The following is a 23303-nucleotide window of genomic DNA, read 5'->3' on the forward strand; positions in this document are numbered from 1 at the left end:
AATAATAATAAAGTCAAATTTTGGGAAGAATTGCAGAGAGGCAAAAACAACAAACTCATAAAATATGGTAAAATTAAACCTACTTATGAGGCTTGTCAGGAACCATAGTATAGAAAAAAGTGTAATTAGTAATTTTAAAACTTTCATACATGTTGTTGTATTAACTCAATCAGAGGAAGCCATTGTTTGATAAAATTCAGACATGGGAAGCCAAGTTGTAGCCAAGTTGTTCAGTTAATGCTTCACACCTTGCAATTCAAATTTTAATGTTCTTTGTTCCAAAACCAGTAATCTGCTAGACCTGGATTACAGGGTGTTATTAGGAGTGCCCACCAGGAAGAGGGTGGACTTGTGTATGAAGTAACCAATCAGTTTTTAAGTTATGTGATGGACAGTTTAACTGATAAAGTTTGGTATAAAAAATCTGTAAACTTAAATCTAGGGGAAAGAGATTGGAGATGTAGAGAGTAGTATAGCCTAGTATGTAGTACGTGAGATTGGAGAGAGAGAAGGAGAGAGAAGTCATACTTGTATCATGTAACTGTTAGTGAAGCAAAATATATTCTGTTGAAGTTACAACATGAAGTCGTTTCATTCTTTTCCGTGTGCGAAATTTAAGACAAGGAACCTGGGAATCTCTGTAGCAGTATTACAGATAGCGTTATCCAAAGATGTGAGCCCATTGAGCACAAACCCTGGGGTTTTAATATTAAAAGGGTATTTTATGTAATGTGGGGCCCCGGGATGGTCTAAAGGGGGGTTCCCCACAGGCTGAACTTTATCTAAAAGTCAGTGTTCTTTTAGCTAAAAAAGGTCTTGGCAAAAATGAGGATCAGTGATCATGAATTAGAAACTCCAGAGACGCCAATTGACGAAAGGAAATGCCCCCACTGCGACTCAATAGAGGATGCATGAAGCACACTTTTTTCTAGAATGCAGTTAACACAGAGCCAAACGGGAAATACTCTTTGCCTCCGTACCAGAGGTAAATTTGCAGGGTCCAACAGACAATAAACTATTTTACTTAATCCACTTTGCCATATATAAATTCGTAAACAGTAGGGCTAATTCAAAAGCGTGTATCCCCGCGTAGATTATAGTAGGCCTATAGTTTGCCACCTATTATTACTGTATATTATATTTTGTAGTAGTTAGAGAGCCTGTAAATGTGGGGCCGTAGCAATAGTCCGAAGGTTCAATAGTCCGAAGGTTCATTGGTCCGAATATTTACTATAGAACCTTCGGATCAATGAACCCTTGATTAAAAAATCGATGAAAATGTTACCACTTTTCGGACCAATGAACCTTCGGACCAATGAACCTTCGGACTATCGAGACGCCCCCGTAAATGTAAACCATTTCTTGTGCTCAATAAATTATTATTTATATTTATTATTAATAAAGATCACAGCTAATTGGCATACCTCAAAATACATTACTTCTCGCTTATTAATGGAATCTTCAATAATACTTTAAAATATAAAATATACCTTATAATTTAATATAATAAATTCTTATGCGAGGCCTTTTTATTAATTAAGTGATATTTCATAGAATTTAGAGCTAAAAAAACGCCATAAACCGTCCTGTTGACCTTGTTCTCATAACAAGGACCTTAGATTGTCAAGGAACTGTTTTGTTCCTGTGCTCAGCCGAGCGTGGTGAGCACGTGATAAGCTCGCGTGATCACGAGGATCGGAGGATATACTTTCGCGCCAAAATCCTGCGTGTTAAGACAAAGAAGTAGAGAACTTCTATGGTTAAGATAAGAATTTCAGTCAAACCATGAATGTTATTTTTGTGATAAAATTACTTATGACGAATGACAACACGGAAGTTTTTACGCAATGATCTACTTTACATTTAAAAAAATAGACCCCTAGCTTAACATGTTAATTTAAGTTCGTGCAATGTTTCTTCTCGGTTGTTCACTTAAGTTAAGTATCAGTGTTGACCATACCATACCATACCATATTCAAACATATATTTTGCAGTGTATGCAGTGAAATATTCTGTCTGTATCGGACCTTCTTTTTCTTTCTGTATGCGGATCGATCATGATCGAGGCAAAGTGGTTGGTAAATAAATATGACTGCAAATTCATGTGCAAAGATTGTCAGGAAGCTTTAATACTAGTGCTGATTTTGTTTGACAACAATCGTTTACAACAGCTGACAATACACTGCTCAATTAAGAGGATTCCCCAAGAGGAGTGAGTATACGCCAGTTTTGCTAGTGCTATATCTTTGTTAGTAGATTCTTGGACCTAAATAGAGAAGGACAAGTAACGCGGAGAAAGATCAAAGGATAATCGGCTTAGCGCGAGCTCTTCGCGAAACGATGTGCTTTCGGATCACGTGACCTCCCGTACAGGTAGCGAGCATATCGCCGCTGTTGATGACTTTTTGTGTCATTTGGACAGGTAGCTGGTGATAACGCGAGGAAAACGTTCGGGTGGATGAGTCAAGACACTTATAGAGATAAAATGTAAGTACAATTTCTTTTGCTATTTTGGATGCTAGATGAGAATAAGGTATGTTTGTTCATGGGGGAATTCAAATGCCCAATATGGTGAAGGCAATCGTGTTTGTTGCCGTAAAATGAGTGTTTAAAATTGTACAACTGCGGTGTCGAATACTTGTCTTTAGCTATAATCCGATAGAAAAATATTTCTAGTCTCGAAATTTTACCTCTATGTAAAGAATTAGCCATAGATGCGGCAATAATTTAACCTCAAATCGTGTTTTGAATTGAAATGACGCAATTCCTCTCCGATTTATTCGACTCGCCGACATCGTTTTAGGTCTGGTATTTTTTACGTACGGTTTAGATAAAGGTAGCATCAACACCGCTGTGTACTATATGTATAGGTATATGTTACTTGCTTAAGTGAGCCCGAATTATGGAATGATAATTAATATTTTTAACTCTTAATATGGGCTCTCGTTGCAACATGGCACCACACATGCAATTGTGACACACAAAAACGCACCTGTGATCCTTTTAATATCCTTTTATCAAAGTTGACATTAACACTGCTCTGAAGTATATATATATTTACACATTACCGGCTACAGTCAGCTCCGGTCTGAGAATGATAATTATTATTTTTATAACTCTCAATATGGGCTATCATTGCAATATGGCACAACACATGCAATTATGACACACAAAAACGCACCTGTGTTCCTTTTAATATCCTTTTATCAAAGTTGACATTAACACTGCTCTAAAGTATATATATATTTACACATTACCGGCTACAGTCAGCTCTGGTCTGAAAATGATAATTATTATTTTTTTGACTCTCAATATGGGCTATCATTGCAATATGGCACCACCCATGCAATTGTTACACACAAAAAACGCACCTGTGGGCCTTTTAATATCCTTTTATCAAAGTTGACATTAACTCTACTCTGAAGTATATATGTATATTCACATGACCGGCTAAAGTCTGCTCCAGTTTGAGAATAATAATTATTAGTTTTTCATTTTTAAATTGGATTCCCTAAACAGAATAAAGACGATTGACAAACACCCTCATTGGTCTTATAGTGAAAGTGTATATGTGGACATGTACACATGCAAAGTTCATGATTACATTTACTCGGGTAATGGTCATAAAAGTAGATCTTGATCACATTTGTGATAAGAGTCTCACCTCTGTAATTGCCTTGCTACATTGTATTATCTTGTTATCAGGTGCTTGAAATCTTTGAAATAATCCTGAGACATGCCTTTGGATAGCACCTAGCTGGCTTTATCAAATCATCAAAGGGCCAGACGGCTTAGTTACCTGGCTGATAATGATCTAGAAAGTCCATGCCCAACAAGGGAAGTAAATTTAACTAGAGGGAAAATCTACCTGACAGGTAGAATCTTGAGATGCATTTGATAAGGCTTACCTGTGGCTCAAATGTCCAAGTAGAAGTAAAAAAGGCAATTGTCATTTATAGTAGTTTGTGATAAAAACTTTCTTATTCTCTTCCAGATTCTCTCCACAAGATGCCGGAAAGTTAAAATTGGACAATGCACCATTGCCCAAGAGGAGACGCACTAATTAAACATTTGGACAGTAATTCACATAGGTCAATGAGAAATTAGTTTATACCTTTTATAAATAAGTTAATACTACTTGGATACAAATAGGAAAGAACTCCAACATGACTTTCACAAAAAGAGACAAGACAAGAAAACTGCACATTAGTCTACATGTATTGTATATTCATCATCACTAGCTTTGTAACAAGCATTTTAAAATTTTAATGTTTACTTTTATAAGAATAAATATTGGAATGTACTCAAGTTGTTTTATATTTCCTATCTTATAATGAAAAAAAATCAAATGTAAAAAACATGGATTACATGTTTAGACAGTTTTTTCTTGCTTGATTGAAATTGCATATTCAATTACCTCAGAATACACTAACTACAGGTTTAAAAAATCTGATCCTGATAAAATTCATACTCACATTTGACATTGACCCTCTTGCAGTGATATGCGTCTTATTTGTTAGAATACACTAACTACAGGTTTAAAAAATCCTGATAAAATTCATACTCACATTTGACATTGACCCTCTTGCAGTGATATGCGTCTTATTTGTCAAATCTTTTATTATTTAAAGTTGTGTAAAAAAAAAAGGAAGTGAAAAGAAATAAAAAGAAGATTTTTTATATCAAATATATGCATTTTTTATTACCATAAGATCAGTATTGGTGAAATTAATCTCATAATGTAAACGGGTAACTTTTAATGAAAAATAAAGGGAAATATAAATGAAAGATAGTTGCTGAATGAAAAAAACAAATATTATAAATACTTATAATAAGTTCTTGAATTACGACTGCTTTTCAGTTACTGAAAACAGAAAGCCATATTTTGGTACCTGGTGTATTATTTTCTACCAAACTAATACGACAAATCTGACTCTTAAATAACTAATTAAAATTAATGTAAACCTAGATGAAATTTCTAATTAAGATCTTAATTGCTAAGTGAAAAAACCCAATTGTTATAAATGCACAAGATCATACTGTCTGTTTGTTGAAAATCTAGGTAATAATTCAAGCTGTAATTCTACTGTTCCTTTTGAGAGACTTTCTCAATCCTTTTTCTTTCGTAGATGCAGACACAGATTCTTGGTACTTTTCTTTAAGCTGTCTGCGAAATGAGTGGCCCCTAATGGTAATATATAATTTCACAAACATGCTAAAAAGGTCCATTTTTAATTTGTCTGATTCACCAGCAGTCAGTTCTTGTGTAAATTTGATTGATCTTCCGGGGTGTCACAGCTACTGGTACATGTAGGAATGAGATTTCCGGTCGTTGGGTGCATATTCCTGTCCTGTCAGAGACTACCTTACGGACAGGGAAAGGCAGCAGGTATTGAAGACAAACTTCACACCCTGTTTTTATGAGGTAACGGGGAAAAATGCCGAAAACCCCTCAATAAATTTCCACGTGTTGGCGGAAACCTGTGTGCTCGCAACTGCAAGATGGCGGCAATGCTGTATCATAGCAACCATGAGGGACTGCGAGAAATTGCGTTATCAATGCAGAGAAACAATAGAAATGCACTGAAGCACAGCGCGCGCTACCTTGATAATAAGCTGTTCAGACGCCCGTGGAGCTATCAAAACAGATTATGTGAGACAATAGGCGAATGTTTACCCGAACGCACATAGCTTCAAAGGAAGATGCCGCGTTTCTTGTCCTTCTCTATTTAGGTCCAAGGTAGATTTTGCTAAAAGAATTATGTGCATACATAAATATGCATTAAAGGCCTTTAACCACATTAATGGACCGTGTATAGCCCGTCTTATCTCTCTTTTTCTTTATCCAGAGCAGACATTTGGACCACAAGGTCATACAACTTATAACATATTTTATATTTGTCAGGAGAAGTACTAATACTTGAAGTGAATGCCTTAAAGAAAGCCAGGATGGCCGAGAAGCAGGAAAAGTAAGTTATTGACACTGTGATGCATGTCAGATTAAATAATGATGGAAGGCTTTCTGTGAAATCATGCTGTAGTTGGGAAGTTATAATTTGATAATTTGGTGCTTTGTCTAAATCTACTTTAGATTTTCATTGGTGCACATGTTAATTTTTATCATAAAAAATCACTAACTTGCAGAACTTCTCAAAGTGAGACATCATCTGAAGTCCTCAAGTATCCAGTTGCTCAGATACCCAAAAGTGGTACCAAAGAAGTGTCTTTTTCTGCTTGTGGAGTGGCAGGGATACAGGATAGATCACCTCATGAAGTACAGGATTCAGATAACTACCCAGTTGAAAAACACACTTCACGTGAAGAAACCGCTACACCTTGCCTCTCTAAAAAAATGGTATCAGTTGGGTCCAATCCTTCACAAATCCGACAAGAGTCATGTGTAGAGCAGCAGTTTTTTGATGACCGGACAACTGGACAGCCAAGGGATAGAGTGGACTTTGATGGCAAGTTCTTGAGTCTCAACAAGACATCTCCAAATGGGGGTACAGATGATAGCCAGGCTCTTTGTCTTAAGTCTAAAAGAAGGGCAATGGGCAGTGTTCACCAAATGGACACACTAAATGTCCAAAAAGATTCCAGATGCATCCAACCAAGTGAAAACAGCGGGGAAAAGAGTTCAGAAAGTGAAATTCTTTCAGTTCAAGAAATTACCAACTTGGAAAAGAACATTTCTGTATCTTCAGCCAGTGGACTCGTGATTTCAGTTCAAACTAATCCCAGAAAAAAAGTTTTGTCAGGGGTCATACCAGATGATTCCATTTCCATTGTAGAGGAAAGCAAAAATAACATTGAATCTACAAAAGACAGAAGTGACCAAGCTTTGGATGATGACCATGTTTCTGACAATGACCCAGAATTTCCCAGGCATGGATCAGAATGGAAGGGGAATGAAGGTCAATTCATAAATAAAACAGAAGTAATTCATAATAATGTGTCAAACAAGCAAAATAAAACCACTCTATTTTTGGAGAAAGGTACCCAGACAGAAGCCACCAGAGAGGCAAGCAGAAATAAAGAGACACAAACAATAAAGGAGGCAGCTGTTAATGATTTGGGTGAGAGGAGAGAAGCAACCTATGTAGAGTCTACCCATCAACTGCATTCTATTCCATCACCCATTTGTGAAGTACAAGATGGAGCTGCTGGCAGAAATTTAGCTGATGGTGAGAAAGGAATAGCCAGTGGAAAATCCAAAACCCAGGAGGTATACCTTTTAAACATCTCATATTGTTATTAAAAGGCAAACATCTAAGAATCAAGATATTTTGATATTTTGTAGTTGAAAAAAATTAAAGTAGTCTTGTAGCAATAGAGTGTATTGATTTGTAAAGTAAGGTTGTAGAATAGAATCTAATAAGATAAATAACTTCTAAATAGTAATTTCAAGATTGAATATGAAGTATATAAATTGCACTTCTCTTATCATCATCATCATCATCATCATCATTATCCAGGAATTGGAAAAATGCCTGGACATTTCTCAAGCAGAGTTCCAGAAAGGGACAAACCAAGGCTTAGAGTCAGCAACGAGCAGAACAGCAGCATTCAAGACAAAAGCATCCAAAACTCCAGCCCCAGTGAAGAATCAACTGAAAAGTCAAGGCGGTTTGAAGAGTGTTTGCAAACCAAGTGGGAAAAGAGGTCATTCAGAAGCAGCAAAAACAGCAGAAAAGCCAGGATATTCATGGAAGGCCAGTTTAAACAGAACAAAACCACGTGGAGACAAGAAAAGTGAGGAGGCAAGACAGCATCAGAGGGAGGCAGCACGCAGCAAGATGGCTTACAATGATTCTTTGCAGAGAAAAGGGTCTGTTACAAGAAACAAGGAAAAAGTAATGACAAGAGACGAGCATGGCGACTTCCCACCAAAAGGCTTAACAGAAATGCAGAAGAAGGATGCTATAGAACCTGAAGTAAGGTCCACATCCTCTCAGCCAGACTTATGTCATGAAGGAAATGAGACCCATGATGTTACTGAAAAATATGTAGATTCTACCCATCAACTGCAGTCTACTCCAACACCCATTTGTGAAGTGCAAGATGAAGCTGTTGGCAGAAATTTAGCTGATGGTGAGAAAGAAATGCCGAGTGGAAAAGAGAAAGCCCAGAAGGTATACCTTTTAAACATGTGTCATATTATTGTTAGAAGGCAAACATCTAAGAATCAAGATATTTTGATATTTTTGTAGTTGAAAAAGAAATTTTAAAACTTGTAGCAAAAACGTGTATTGATTTGTAAAAAAAGGTAGATTATAATCTAATATGATGTATAACTTCCCTTAAATAGTAATTTCAAGACTGCATATAAAGTATGTTCATTGCACTTCTCTTATTATTATTATTATTATTATTATTATTATTATTATTATTATTATTATTATTACCCAGAACTTGGAAAAATGCCAGGACATTTCTCAATCAGAGTTCCAGAAAGGGACAAACCAAGGCTTAGAGTCAGCAACGAGCAGAACAGCAGCATTCAAGACAAAAGCATCCAAAACTCCTGCCCCAGTGAAGAATCAACTGAAAAGTCAAGGCGGTTTGAAGAGTGTTTGCAAACCAAGTGGGAAAAGAGGTCATTCAGAAGCAGCAAAAACAGCAGAAAAGCCAGGATATTCATGCAAGGCCAGTTTAAACAGAACAAAACCATGTGGAGACAAGAAAAGTGAGGAGGCAAGACAGCATCAGAGGGAGGCAGCACACAGCAAGATAGCTTACAATGATTCTTTGCAGAGAAAAGGGTCTGTTACAATAAACAAGGAAAAAGTAACGACAAGAGACGAGCATGGCGACTTCCCACCAAAAGGCTTAACAGAAATGCAGAAGAAGGATGCTATAGAACCTGAAGTTAGGTCCACATCCTCTCAGCCAGACTTATGTCATGAAGGAAATGAGACCCATGATGTTACTGAAAAATATGTAGATTCTACCCATCAACTGTATTCTACTCCATCACCCATTTGTGAAGCGCAAGATGAAGCTGTTGGCAGACATTTAGCTGATGGTGAGAAAGAAATGCCAAATGGAAAAGAGAAAGCCCAGAAGGTATACCTTTTAAGCATGTGTCATATTGTTGTTAGAAGGCAAACATCTCAGAATCAAGATATTTTGATATTTTTGTAGTTGAAAAAGAAATTAAAAGTCTTGTAGCAATAAAGTGTATTGATTTATAAAGAAAGGTAGATTATAATCTAATACGATGTAAAACTTCCCCTAAATAGTAATTTCAAGATTGCATATGAAGTATATTCATGGCACTTCTCTTATCATTATTATTATTATTATTATTATTATTATTATTATTATTATTACCCAGGACTTGGAAAAATGCCAGGACATTTCTCAAACAGAGTTCCAGAAAGGGACAAACCAAGGCTTAGAGTCAGCAATGAGCAGAACAGCAGCCTTCAAGACAAAAGCATCCAAAACTCCTGCCCCAGTGAAGAATCAACTGAAAAGTCAAGGCGGTTTGAAGAGTGTTTGCAAACCAAGTGGGAAAAGAGGTCATTCAGAAGCAGCAAAAACAGCAGAAAAGCCAGGATATTCATGCAAGGCCAGTTTAAACAGAACAAAACCACGTGGAGACAAGAAAAGTGAGGAGGCAAGACAGCATCAGAGGGAGGCAGCACACAGCAAGATAGCTTACAATGATTCTTTGCAGAGAAAAGGGTCTGTTACAATAAACAAGGAAAAAGTAACGACAAGAGACGAGCATGGCGACTTCCCACCAAAAGGCTTAACAGAAATGCAGAAGAAGGATGCTATAGAACCTGAAGTTAGGTCCACATCCTCTCAGCCAGACTTATGTCATGAAGGAAATGAGACCCATGATGTTACTGAAAAATATGTAGATTCTACCCATCAACTGTATTCTACTCCATCACCCATTTGTGAAGCGCAAGATGAAGCTGTTGGCAGAAATTTAGCTGATGGTGAGAAAGAAATGCCAAATGGAAAAGAGAAAGCCCAGAAGGTATACCTTTTAAGCATGTGTCATATTGTTGTTAGAAGGCAAACATCTCAGAATCAAGATATTTTGATATTTTTGTAGTTGAAAAAGAAATTAAAAGTCTTGTAGCAATAAAGTGTATTGATTTATAAAGAAAGGTAGATTATAATCTAATACGATGTAAAACTTCCCCTAAATAGTAATTTCAAGATTGCATATGAAGTATATTCATGGCACTTCTCTTATCATTATTATTATTATTATTATTATTATTATTATTATTACCCAGGACTTGGAAAAATGCCAGGACATTTCTCAAACAGAGTTCCAGAAAGGGACAAACCAAGGCTTAGAGTCAGCAACGAGCAGAACAGCAGCCTTCAAGACAAAAGCATCCAAAACTCCTGCCCCAGTGAAGAATCAACTGAAAAGTCAAGGCGGTTTGAAGAGTGTTTGCAAACCAAGTGGGAAAAGAGGTCATTCAGAAGCAGCAAAAACAGCAGAAAAGCCAGGATATTCATGCAAGGCCAGTTTAAACAGAACAAAACCATGTGGAGACAAGAAAAGTGAGGAGGCAAGACAGCATCAGAGGGAGGCAGCACACAGCAAGATAGCTTACAATGATTCTTTGCAGAGAAAAGGGTCTGTTACAATAAACAAGGAAAAAGTAACGACAAGAGACGAGCATGGCGACTTCCCACCAAAAGGCTTAACAGAAATGCAGAAGAAGGATGCTATAGAACCTGAAGTTAGGTCCACATCCTCTCAGCCAGACTTATGTCATGAAGGAAATGAGACCCATGATGTTACTGAAAAATATGTAGATTCTACCCATCAACTGTATTCTACTCCATCACCCATTTGTGAAGCGCAAGATGAAGCTGTTGGCAGACATTTAGCTGATGGTGAGAAAGAAATGCCAAATGGAAAAGAGAAAGCCCAGAAGGTATACCTTTTAAGCATGTGTCATATTGTTGTTAGAAGGCAAACATCTCAGAATCAAGATATTTTGATATTTTTGTAGTTGAAAAAGAAATTAAAAGTCTTGTAGCAATAAAGTGTATTGATTTATAAAGAAAGGTAGATTATAATCTAATACGATGTAAAACTTCCCCTAAATAGTAATTTCAAGATTGCATATGAAGTATATTCATGGCACTTCTCTTATCATTATTATTATTATTATTATTATTATTATTATTACCCAGGACTTGGAAAAATGCCAGGACATTTCTCAAACAGAGTTCCAGAAAGGGACAAACCAAGGCTTAGAGTCAGCAACGAGCAGAACAGCAGCCTTCAAGACAAAAGCATCCAAAACTCCTGCCCCAGTGAAGAATCAACTGAAAAGTCAAGGCGGTTTGAAGAGTGTTTGCAAACCAAGTGGGAAAAGAGGTCATTCAGAAGCAGCAAAAACAGCAGAAAAGCCAGGATATTCATGCAAGGCCAGTTTAAACAGAACAAAACCACGTGGAGACAAGAAAAGTGAGGAGGCAAGACAGCATCAGAGGGAGGCAGCACGCAGCAAGATAGCTTACAATGATTCTTTGCAGAGAAAAGGGTCTGTTACAAGAAACAAGGAAAAAGTAATGACAAGAGACGAGCATGGCGACTTCCCACCAAAAGGCTTAACAGAAATGCAGAAGAAGGATGCTATAGAACCTGAAGTTAGGTCCACATCCTCTCAGCCAGACTTATGTCATGAAGGAAATGAGACCCATGATGTTACTGAAAAATATGTAGATTTTACCCATCAACTGTATTCTACTCCATCACCCATTTGTGAAGCGCAAGATGAAGCTGTTGGCAGACATTTAGCTGATGGTGAGAAGGAAATGCCAAATGGAAAAGAGAAAGCCCAGAAGGTATACCTTTTAAGCATGTGTCATATTGTTGTTAGAAGGCAAACATCTCAGAATCAAGATATTTTGATATTTTTGTAGTTGAAAAAGAAATTAAAAGTCTTGTAGCAATAAAGTGTATTGATTTATAAAGAAAGGTAGATTATAATCTAATACGATGTAAAACTTCCCCTAAATAGTAATTTCAAGATTGCATATGAAGTATATTCATGGCACTTCTCTTATCATTATTATTATTATTATTATTATTATTATTATTATTATTACCCAGGACTTGGAAAAATGCCAGGACATTTCTCAAACAGAGTTCCAGAAAGGGACAAACCAAGGCTTAGAGTCAGCAACGAGCAGAACAGCAGCCTTCAAGACAAAAGCATCCAAAACTCCTGCCCCAGTGAAGAATCAACTGAAAAGTCAAGGCGGTTTGAAGAGTGTTTGCAAACCAAGTGGGAAAAGAGGTCATTCAGAAGCAGCAAAAACAGCAGAAAAGCCAGGATATTCATGCAAGGCCAGTTTAAACAGAACAAAACCATGTGGAGACAAGAAAAGTGAGGAGGCAAGACAGCATCAGAGGGAGGCAGCACACAGCAAGATAGCTTACAATGATTCTTTGCAGAGAAAAGGGTCTGTTACAATAAACAAGGAAAAAGTAACGACAAGAGACGAGCATGGCGACTTCCCACCAAAAGGCTTAACAGAAATGCAGAAGAAGGATGCTATAGAACCTGAAGTTAGGTCCACATCCTCTCAGCCAGACTTATGTCATGAAGGAAATGAGACCCATGATGTTACTGAAAAATATGTAGATTCTACCCATCAACTGTATTCTACTCCATCACCCATTTGTGAAGCGCAAGATGAAGCTGTTGGCAGACATTTAGCTGATGGTGAGAAAGAAATGCCAAATGGAAAAGAGAAAGCCCAGAAGGTATACCTTTTAAGCATGTGTCATATTGTTGTTAGAAGGCAAACATCTCAGAATCAAGATATTTTGATATTTTTGTAGTTGAAAAAGAAATTAAAAGTCTTGTAGCAATAAAGTGTATTGATTTATAAAGAAAGGTAGATTATAATCTAATACGATGTAAAACTTCCCCTAAATAGTAATTTCAAGATTGCATATGAAGTATATTCATGGCACTTCTCTTATCATTATTATTATTATTATTATTATTATTATTATTATTATTATTACCCAGGACTTGGAAAAATGCCAGGACATTTCTCAAACAGAGTTCCTGAAAGGGACAAACCAAGGCTTAGAGTCAGCAACGAGCAGAACAGCAGCCTTCAAGACAAAAGCATCCAAAACTCCTGCCCCAGTGAAGAATCAACTGAAAAGTCAAGGCGGTTTGAAGAGTGTTTGCAAACCAAGTGGGAAAAGAGGTCATTCAGAAGCAGCAAAAACAGCAGAAAAGCCAGGATATTCATGCAAGGCCAGTTTAAACAGAACAAAACCACGTGGAGACAAGAAAAGTGAGGAGGCAAGACAGCATCAGAGGGAGGCAGCACGCAGCAAGATAGCTTACAATGATTCTTTGCAGAGAAAAGGGTCTGTTACAAGAAACAAGGAAAAAGTAATGACAAGAGACGAGCATGGCGACTTCCCACCAAAAGGCTTAACAGAAATGCAGAAGAAGGATGCTATAGAACCTGAAGTAAGGTCCACATCCTCTCAGCCAGACTTATGTCATGAAGGAAATGAGACCCATGATGTTACTGAAAAATATGTAGATTCTACCCATCAACTGCAGTCTACTCCATCACCCATTTGTGAAGTGCAAGATGAAGCTGTTGGCAGAAATTTAGCTGATGGTGAGAAAGAAATGCCGAGTGGAAAAGAGAAAGCCCAGAAGGTATACCTTTTAAACATGTGTCATATTATTGTTAGAAGGCAAACATCTAAGAATCAAGATATTTTGATATTTTTGTAGTTGAAAAAGAAATTAAAAGTCTTGTAGCAATAAAGTGTATTGATTTATAAAGAAAGGTAGATTATAATCTAATACGATGTAAAACTTCCCCTAAATAGTAATTTCAAGATTGCATATGAAGTATATTCATGGCACTTCTCTTATCATTATTATTATTATTATTATTATTACCCAGGACTTGGAAAAATGCCAGGACATTTCTCAAACAGAGTTCCAGAAAGGGACAAACCAAGGCTTAGAGTCAGCAATGAGCAGAACAGCAGCCTTCAAGACAAAAGCATCCAAAACTCCTGCCCCAGTGAAGAATCAACTGAAAAGTCAAGGCGGTTTGAAGAGTGTTTGCAAACCAAGTGGGAAAATAGGTCATTCAGAAGCAGCAAAAACAGCAGAAAAGCCAGGATATTCATGCAAGGCCAGTTTAAACAGAACAAAACCACGTGGAGACAAGAAAAGTGAGGAGGCAAGACAGCATCAGAGGGAGGCAGCACACAGCAAGATAGCTTACAATGATTCTTTGCAGAGAAAAGGGTCTGTTACAATAAACAAGGAAAAAGTAACGACAAGAGACGAGCATGGCGACTTCCCACCAAAAGGCTTAACAGAAATGCAGAAGAAGGATGCTATAGAACCTGAAGTTAGGTCCACATCCTCTCAGCCAGACTTATGTCATGAAGGAAATGAGACCCATGATGTTACTGAAAAATATGTAGATTCTACCCATCAACTGTATTCTACTCCATCACCCATTTGTGAAGCGCAAGATGAAGCTGTTGGCAGAAATTTAGCTGATGGTGAGAAAGAAATGCCAAATGGAAAAGAGAAAGCCCAGAAGGTATACCTTTTAAGCATGTGTCATATTGTTGTTAGAAGGCAAACATCTCAGAATCAAGATATTTTGATATTTTTGTAGTTGAAAAAGAAATTAAAAGTCTTGTAGCAATAAAGTGTATTGATTTATAAAGAAAGGTAGATTATAATCTAATACGATGTAAAACTTCCCCTAAATAGTAATTTCAAGATTGCATATGAAGTATATTCATGGCACTTCTCTTATCATTATTATTATTATTATTATTATTATTATTATTATTATTACCCAGGACTTGGAAAAATGCCAGGACATTTCTCAAACAGAGTTCCAGAAAGGGACAAACCAAGGCTTAGAGTCAGCAACGAGCAGAACAGCAACCTTCAAGACAAAAGCATCCAAAACTCCTGCCCCAGTGAAGAATCAACTGAAAAGTCAAGGCGGTTTGAAGAGTGTTTGCAAACCAAGTGGGAAAAGAGGTCATTCAGAAGCAGCAAAAACAGCAGAAAAGCCAGGATATTCATGCAAGGCCAGTTTAAACAGAACAAAACCACGTGGAGACAAGAAAAGTGAGGAGGCAAGACAGCATCAGAGGGAGGCAGCACACAGCAAGATAGCCTACAATGATTCTTTGCAGAGAAAAGGGTCTGTTACAAGAAACAAGGAAAAAGTAATGACAAGAGACGAGCATGGCGACTTCCCACCAAAAGGCTTAACAGAAATGCAGAAGAAGGATGCTATAGAACCTGAAGTAAGGTCCACATCCTCTCAGCCAGACTTATGTCATGAAGGAAATGAGACCCATGATGTTACTGAAAAATATGTAGATTCTACCCATCAACTGCAGTCTACTCCATCACCCATTTGTGAAGTGCAAGATGAAGCTGTTGGCAGAAATTTAGCTGATGGTGAGAAAGAAATGCCGAGTGGAAAAGAGAAAGCCCAGAAGGTATACCTTTTAAACATGTGTCATATTATTGTTAGAAGGCAAACATCTAAGAATCAAGATATTTTGATATTTTTGTAGTTGAAAAAGAAATTTAAAAACTTGTAGCATAAAGTGTATTGATTTGTAAAAAAAGGTAGATTATAATCTAATGTGATGTATAACTTCCCTTAAATAGTAATTTCAAGACTGCATATAAAGTATGTTCATTGCACTTCTCTTATTATTATTATTATTATTATTATTATTTTACTATTATTACCCAGGACTTGGAAAAATGCCAGGACATTTCTCAAGCAGAGTTCCAGAAAGGGACAAACCAAGGCTTAGAGTCAGCAACGAGCAGAACAGCAGCATTCAAGACAAAAGCATCCAAAACTCCTGCCCCAGTGAAGAATCAACTGAAAAGCCAAAACGGTTTGAAGAGTGTTTGCAAACCAAGTGGGAAAAGAGGTCATTCAGAAGCAGCAAAAACAGCAGAAAAGCCAGGATATTCATGCAAGGCCAGTTTAAACAGAACAAAACCACGTGGAGACAAGAAAAGTGAGGAGGCAAGACAGCATCAGAGGGAGGCAGCACACAGCAAGATAGCCTACAATGATTCTTTGCAGAGAAAAGGGTCTGTTACAAGAAACAAGGAAAAAGTAATGACAAGAGACGAGCATGGCGACTTCCCACCAAAAGGCTTAACAGAAATGCAGAAGAAGGATGCTATAGAACCTGAAGTAAGGTCCACATCCTCTCAGCCAGACTTATGTCATGAAGGAAATGAGACCCATGATGTTACTGAAAAATATGTAGATTCTACCCATCAACTGCAGTCTACTCCATCACCCATTTGTGAAGTGCAAGATGAAGCTGTTGGCAGAAATTTAGCTGATGGTGAGAAAGAAATGCCGAGTGGAAAAGAGAAAGCCCAGAAGGTATACCTTTTAAACATGTGTCATATTATTGTTAGAAGGCAAACATCTAAGAATCAAGATATTTTGATATTTTTGTAGTTGAAAAAGAAATTTAAAAACTTGTAGCATAAAGTGTATTGATTTGTAAAAAAAGGTAGATTATAATCTAATGTGATGTATAACTTCCCTTAAATAGTAATTTCAAGACTGCATATAAAGTATGTTCATTGCACTTCTCTTATTATTATTATTATTATTATTATTATTTTACTATTATTACCCAGGACTTGGAAAAATGCCAGGACATTTCTCAAGCAGAGTTCCAGAAAGGGACAAACCAAGGCTTAGAGTCAGCAACGAGCAGAACAGCAGCATTCAAGACAAAAGCATCCAAAACTCCTGCCCCAGTGAAGAATCAACTGAAAAGCCAAAACGGTTTGAAGAGTGTTTGCAAACCAAGTGGGAAAAGAGGTCATTCAGAAGCAGCAAAAACAGCAGAAAAGCCAGGATATTCATGCAAGGCCAGTTTAAACAGAACAAAACCACGTGGAGACAAGAAAAGTGAGGAGGCAAGACAGCATCAGAGGGAGGCAGCACACAGCAAGATAGCCTACAATGATTCTTTGCAGAGAAAAGGGTCTGTTACAAGAAACAAGGAAAAAGTAATGACAAGAGACGAGCATGGCGACTTCCCACCAAAAGGCTTAACAGAAATGCAGAAGAAGGATGCTATAGAACCTGAAGTAAGGTCCACATCCTCTCAGCCAGACTTATGTCATGAAGGAAATGAGACCCATGATGTTACTGAAAAATATGTAGATTCTACCCATCAACTGCAGTCTACTCCATCACCCATTTGTGAAGTGCAAGATGAAGCTGTTGGCAGAAATTTAGCTGATGGTGAGAAAGAAATGCCGAGTGGAAAAGAGAAAGCCCAGAAGGTATACCTTTTAAACATGTGTCATATTATTGTTAGAAGGCAAACATCTAAGAATCAAGATATTTTGATATTTTTGTAGTTGAAAAAGAAATTTAAAAACTTGTAGCATAAAGTGTATTGATTTGTAAAAAAAGGTAGATTATAATCTAATGTGATGTATAACTTCCCTTAAATAGTAATTTCAAGATTGCATATAAGTATATTCATTGCACTTCTCTTATTATTATTATTATTATTATTATTATTATTATTATTATTATTATTATTATTATTATTACCCAGGACTTGGAAAAATGCCAGGAGCTTTCTCAAGCAGAGTTCCAGAAAGGGACAAACCAAGGCTTAGAGTCAGCAACGAGCAGAACAGCAGCATTCAAGACAAAAGCATCCAAAACTCCTGCCCCAGTGAAGAATCAACTGGAAAGCCAAGATGAAGCTGTTGGCAGAAATTTAGCTGATGGTGAGAAAGAAATGCTGAGTGGAAAAGAGAAAGCCCAGAAGGTATACCTTTTAAACATGTGTCATATTGTTGTTAGAAGGCAAACATCTAAGAATCAGGATATTTTGATATTTTTGTAGCTGAAAAAGAAATTAAAAGTCTTGTAGCAATAAAGTGTATTGATTTGTAAAGAAAGGTAGAATATAATCTAATAAGATGTATAACTTCTCTTAAATAGTAATTTCAAGATTGCATATAAGTATATTCATTGCACTTCTCTTATTATTATTATTATTATTATCCAGGAATTGGAAAAATGCCAGGACATTTCTCAAGCAGAGTTCCAGAAAGGGACAAACCAAGGCTTAGAGTCAGCAACGAGCAGAACAGCAGCCTTCAAGACAAAAGCATCCAAAACTCCTGCCCCAGTGAAGAATCAACTAAAAAGCCAAGATGAGGCTGTTGGCAGAAATTTAGCTGATGGTGAGAAAGAAATGCTGAGTGGAAAAGAGAAAGCCCAGAAGGTATACCTTTTAAACATGTGTCATATTGTTGTTAGAAGGCAAACATCTAAGAATCAGGATATTTTGATATTTTTGTAGTTGAAAAAAAAATTAAAAGTCTTGTAGCAATAAAGTGTATTGATTTGTAAAGAAAGGTAGAATATAATCTAATAAGATGTATAACTTTTCTTAAGTAGTAATTTCAAGTATATTCATTGCACTTTTCTTATCATCATCATCATCATCATTATTATTATCCAGGAATTGGAAAAATGCCAGGACATTTCCCAAGCAGAGTTCCAGAAAGCGATAAACCATGGCTTAGAGCCAGCAAGGAGCAGAACAGCAGCCTTCAAGACAAAAGCATCCAAAACTCCTGCCTCACAAACCTTGCAAGATGCTGTGGCTACAGGAGGAAACTGTGAAGAGAACTTGGCTTCTCAGCACCATTGCAGATCCAAATATCATGATATGAAAAGAAATTTTGATATCATAGATAATGGATTCAAGAAACCAAACTCTCTCACAGTCTTTGCCATTCCATGGAGCTCCAGTGGTTCTCATTTCATTCCAAACATCCCACCACAACCACCATTTGCAGAAATGGACAATTCCTTTCTACCAGAAGAACACTCTAGCTCAGACGTTTCAGATTCTGATAATGAGTTAAATCTAGAGGAGCTTCAACAACTCCTGTATGGTGACACATGCAGAGTAGCACAACCTGTTGAGGGAGTGGGGTCAGATTTTGATGCAGACACCCAAGGTAAAAGTACAAGGTCTGGAGGAGGTGAGATGAATCTTAACCTGCCACTATGGACCAGTTCAAGATTAAACCAGGCCACCAGAGGGAAGCATGGTACGAAGAATGTAGAATGTAGAACGACTGGCAGAAATCGAGCTGATGGTGGGATAGAAGTAAGAAATGGGAAAACCAAAGGTCAAAAGGTACGCGTGTTCTTAATGTATGTCACTTTGTTGTAAAAGGTGAACCATTAAAGAATTGAGATGTTTTATATTTTGGGGATTAAGAAAATTTCAATAGTCTTGTAGAAACAGAATGTATTGGCTTGCAAGTTTAAGAAGGTAATTAACCTACTAAGATATATTTGTCTCCAATCAGCTATTTAAAAATTGCATTTGAGGCATGTGAAATATGCTGTTATTATTTTTTTCAGGATTCTGAAAACTGGATGAAACTTTGCCAAGCAAAGATGAGTTACAAACAAAGGAAAGTTCGAGAAAGAGATTATGAACCCAGTAAGCCAGAGTTGTAATACTAACATGTTTTAAAAATATTTGTTAAAAGCAAGAATCAGTAGCTTTCTTGGATTGATAATTGAAACCAGTTACTGAGTTGAGCTTGATAAAATGTCACTAAGTGCTCATCCATTTATGTAATCATCATCGTAAGCCTTTTCCAGACCTCCAGCCCTCAGGGAGTACAAGGTGAAAAACTAAAATGATGGCCTTTGACAGTAATTTGGATCATTTTTAATTTTTTTTTTCAAAATCACACAGTGCAATAACACCCCCCGCCCCCCCCCCCCCCCCCTTGAGGCACATGGTTTGCAGACTTGTGAAAATGATAAAAATGGATGATCTCTAAACAAAAAATGAAACTGAAATAATGATAATGATAATCCAAGCCCTGTTGTTTTGCCTTTGTTAAGTTAATGCTTTTTTTTTTTTTCAGAGGTTCAAGTTATTGTCAAAAACGGAGCTGGCCAAGTAATGGCTTCTGTGCTTTGTGGACGATTCCGAACTTATGAGGAATTAGCATTGCAGATAGAAAACAAGGTACTGTTGTGTCTAGTGAAGCTGAATCATAGAAAAGAATTAATGTGAAATGTTTACAATAATTATGTTCAATCAATAGGAATGACTTAGGTGCTTATAAATGGATATTCAAGTTTTTTTTAAACACACGTCTGCATATGAATGCACTGTTATCAATATTTCAGGTTTTCAGTGAAAATTCTGCCTACGTGTACCCTGATTTTACCTTGGCCTTGTATCATGAGAATGAAATCCACCTTGTGGGCCATGATGAGTGCATTGGCAACAGAGCTGACAGTATTGGTGGCCCTCTTGTCCTCTATGTAGTACCAACTCTGGACATCCCAGAACAGTGGATGTGGCGCTTGAGCTTTTCAGGGGAATAAAGATCGAACGATTCCTGTGGTGAAGAACAGTGGACATGGCGCTTGAGCTGTACATAGAATTATCCTTTTCAAGGAAATAAAGATAGAACGATTCCTGTGGTGAGCATATTTAGGCAGTGGATAGTTGCTGACAGTAACTTATTTCTACATATACATTGATTGATTTAGACAGCATGTTTAAATTTTGAACAAAAGAACAATTACAAGAACACATGGAAATTTATAATCATTTTATTTAATGAAATTTTCATTTAGAATAGAATATCATTCAATGTAGCTCATTTTGAATTGCCTATAGAAGAATTTAAAATTTGAAAACAAATTAAATTATATGGATATTGAAAAACCATTTAAAAATTAAAAATGGATAGTTGGTGACAGTAATTAATTTCTACAAATACGTTGACTGGTCAAGTAGATACATGAAAAATTGCTATAATTTAAAGTTAAAAGAAAGGAACAATTACAAGAACAAATGGAAATTGATTTTTAATCATTTGATTTTATGACAGCTTCACTTAAAATAGAATATCATTCAATGTAGCTCACTTGAAATTGCTAGTATGTACTGAACATACTAAATGGTAGAAAGCTTTCACTCACTATCGTTCACTTACGCTCACTTACACAAGTAACCTTTCACTCTCACGATCGATCCCAGATTCGTATGTCTAAAACTTCACGTAAGTGTGTGCGCCAGAAACCAAGTCAACCACAAGGATAAATCAACGTAACGCTGCTTTATTAAACAACCGACCTCGATTTGTAACAAGAACGATCTTTTATACCCGTTTTCTTTATCATGATGATCTAAGGTGGATTTTCTGCTGCAGGACGAGTGTCCAATCAGCGCCCCTAAGTTAATGAAGTCTTATTTACGTAATTAGGTCATCGGGAGCGTCTCTTGATCCACGTGCGCTCCCGACAAGTAGCCATTTTAAAGTTTGAAAAAAATTAATTATATGAGGGTCAACGTTGAAAATTTTTTTTAAATGGCAACAAAAATGAAATAGATCTTACTTAATTTATTACAGACTCTTACTTAATTTATTACACTGTTATATTACAAATAGTATTTATTTATGAAAATGAGGACTATAAGAAAGTTATGTATTATCTAGGCCATAATTTTTGCTGATATTTTTAACCAGTCCACCATTCCCCAGCCTTCTTTCAAAAATTGAAGGTCTTTTTATGTGAAGTATTTTCTGTCATTGTGATAAATGTTTGTCAACAAATACTTAACTATTCAATTTTAACTTTGTTATTGTATAATGTACATTTCTTATACATGTGACTTTCTTTCAAATTTTTAAAATTATTCAGATGTAATATTTTTAATATTCAGATAAATTTGATCAACAGTATATGGTTGATGTGGTATTTTTGGTAAATTTTAAAAACAATAACTGTTACCCATACAATTATATGATGTTTTAAGGGTGTTCTGTATTGTTGCACTTGTTATGTGCTGAAATGTCTAGTTTTAACTAGACTAGACTAGACTAGTCTTAAAAGATGGATGGCTAAATGAAGAAAGACTTGTGATGTACGATTTTTTTTATATAGATGCAAGAGTTATGCTTACGCCTTGCCTGCCTACAACATGTGTGAAGTTGTAATTAAACTTGGCTTTGGTAGTAATTGCATTAGAGTAGACAATTTAAATGTCAAAGATATCTCATCAATTGAGTCTGCTTTTGAGTTGAAACATTTCAATTGTTTGGTGTTGGTATTGCAACTTATTTGTATCTGTGTTGTACATAATTGATTGCAGTGAAACTGGAATTTAATTGGTGTCGATTTTTTTTCACCAGCTAACCTCTGTCCAGCACATATTAGCATCCTTGCAGATTTTCACACGCGAAATATCACTTAATTAGTGCCCAATTTTGTTAAGTTTCACATATTAAAATTGACACATTTATCTCAATTTTCTTAGGGCAGTTTACATATTAGCAATGCTTAGTGATGTCAGCATACAAAATATAGGAAGTAAATCATTCTGTGTCAGATCTTTTATTTTCAAGTGATGTAATAGAACAATTGATGGATAGTCGATATTAACCATGGTTACCAAGTGATCATGGAAATTGTAGAACAGTTTCATTAGCTATGTTATTGTAATAGACTAGTGAAGATTCTTTTGTCTATAGCTACATTTGTCTGATCTTACCATTCAATATTTCATCTGCTTGCAGTCAGACTTCACCACTCCCTGATGATGGTAAGATCAGACAAATATATGTGGCTATAGACAAAAGAATCATCACAAGGCTATGATCATGGAAATGCTTTGAAAATAATCCTGGATTACCAATTTTTGCTAATTTTAAACACCCTGGATCAAAACTTATTCCTACATCTCTCTTTATAAATTTAGAAATGGAAAATAAAGCTTCAGTTCAAATTAAACTTTGTCTTTCTTTGTGCAAATTTTGCAGCCGTCAAGCAAGTTGCATCCTATCTGTGTATCATTTTCTTAATAAAGGTAAACTAGCTGACCACCAATTTGGTATACATGTACTAATGTGGAAATGTCCATACACTAGAAAATAGGGAAGTTTGGTGAACAAAATTTGATGGCAATGGTTTACACACTGCATGGAGAGTCAACCCCACAAGTTATTTGTTCTTAATGGGAATTTGCCAGGCCAAATCATATATATTTTTATTACTCAACATTATTTGTTATATCATAATTTACACATTTCTTTCACTACAAGGACCTTTCAATAAAAGCGGACGTCACTGGCTTAATTTTGAACAACATACTTGTGTTTGTCCTTTACTTTCGATTTCGTAAACGCAGAGACAAAGCCATATGCCGGACG

General features: G+C 36.4%; 1 protein-coding gene across 1 annotated transcript; it reads left to right on the forward strand.

Moving 5' to 3' along the window:
* The first annotated feature begins 2062 nt into the window (after positions 1-2062).
* On the forward strand, positions 2063-22475 carry LOC106152839 (uncharacterized). The gene is made up of 20 exons (XM_087002026.1): positions 2063-2212; positions 5906-5969; positions 6145-7225; positions 7476-8132; positions 8410-9066; positions 9338-9994; positions 10260-10916; positions 11179-11835; positions 12104-12760; positions 13032-13688; positions 13942-14598; positions 14867-15523; positions 15787-16443; positions 16707-17363; positions 17645-17863; positions 18107-18325; positions 18566-19252; positions 19483-19564; positions 20001-20104; positions 20269-22475. Exons 2-20 carry the CDS (start codon positions 5950-5952, stop codon positions 20467-20469), a joined length of 9840 nt encoding a protein of 3279 aa, XP_086858152.1. The 5' UTR covers positions 2063-2212; positions 5906-5949; the 3' UTR covers positions 20470-22475.
* Positions 22476-23303: the final 828 nt, after the last annotated feature.

This window comes from Lingula anatina, chromosome 1, assembly GCF_051362555.1.
Source record: "Lingula anatina isolate TDL-2025a chromosome 1, LinAna3.0, whole genome shotgun sequence".
NCBI lineage: Eukaryota > Metazoa > Brachiopoda > Lingulata > Lingulida > Lingulidae > Lingula > Lingula anatina.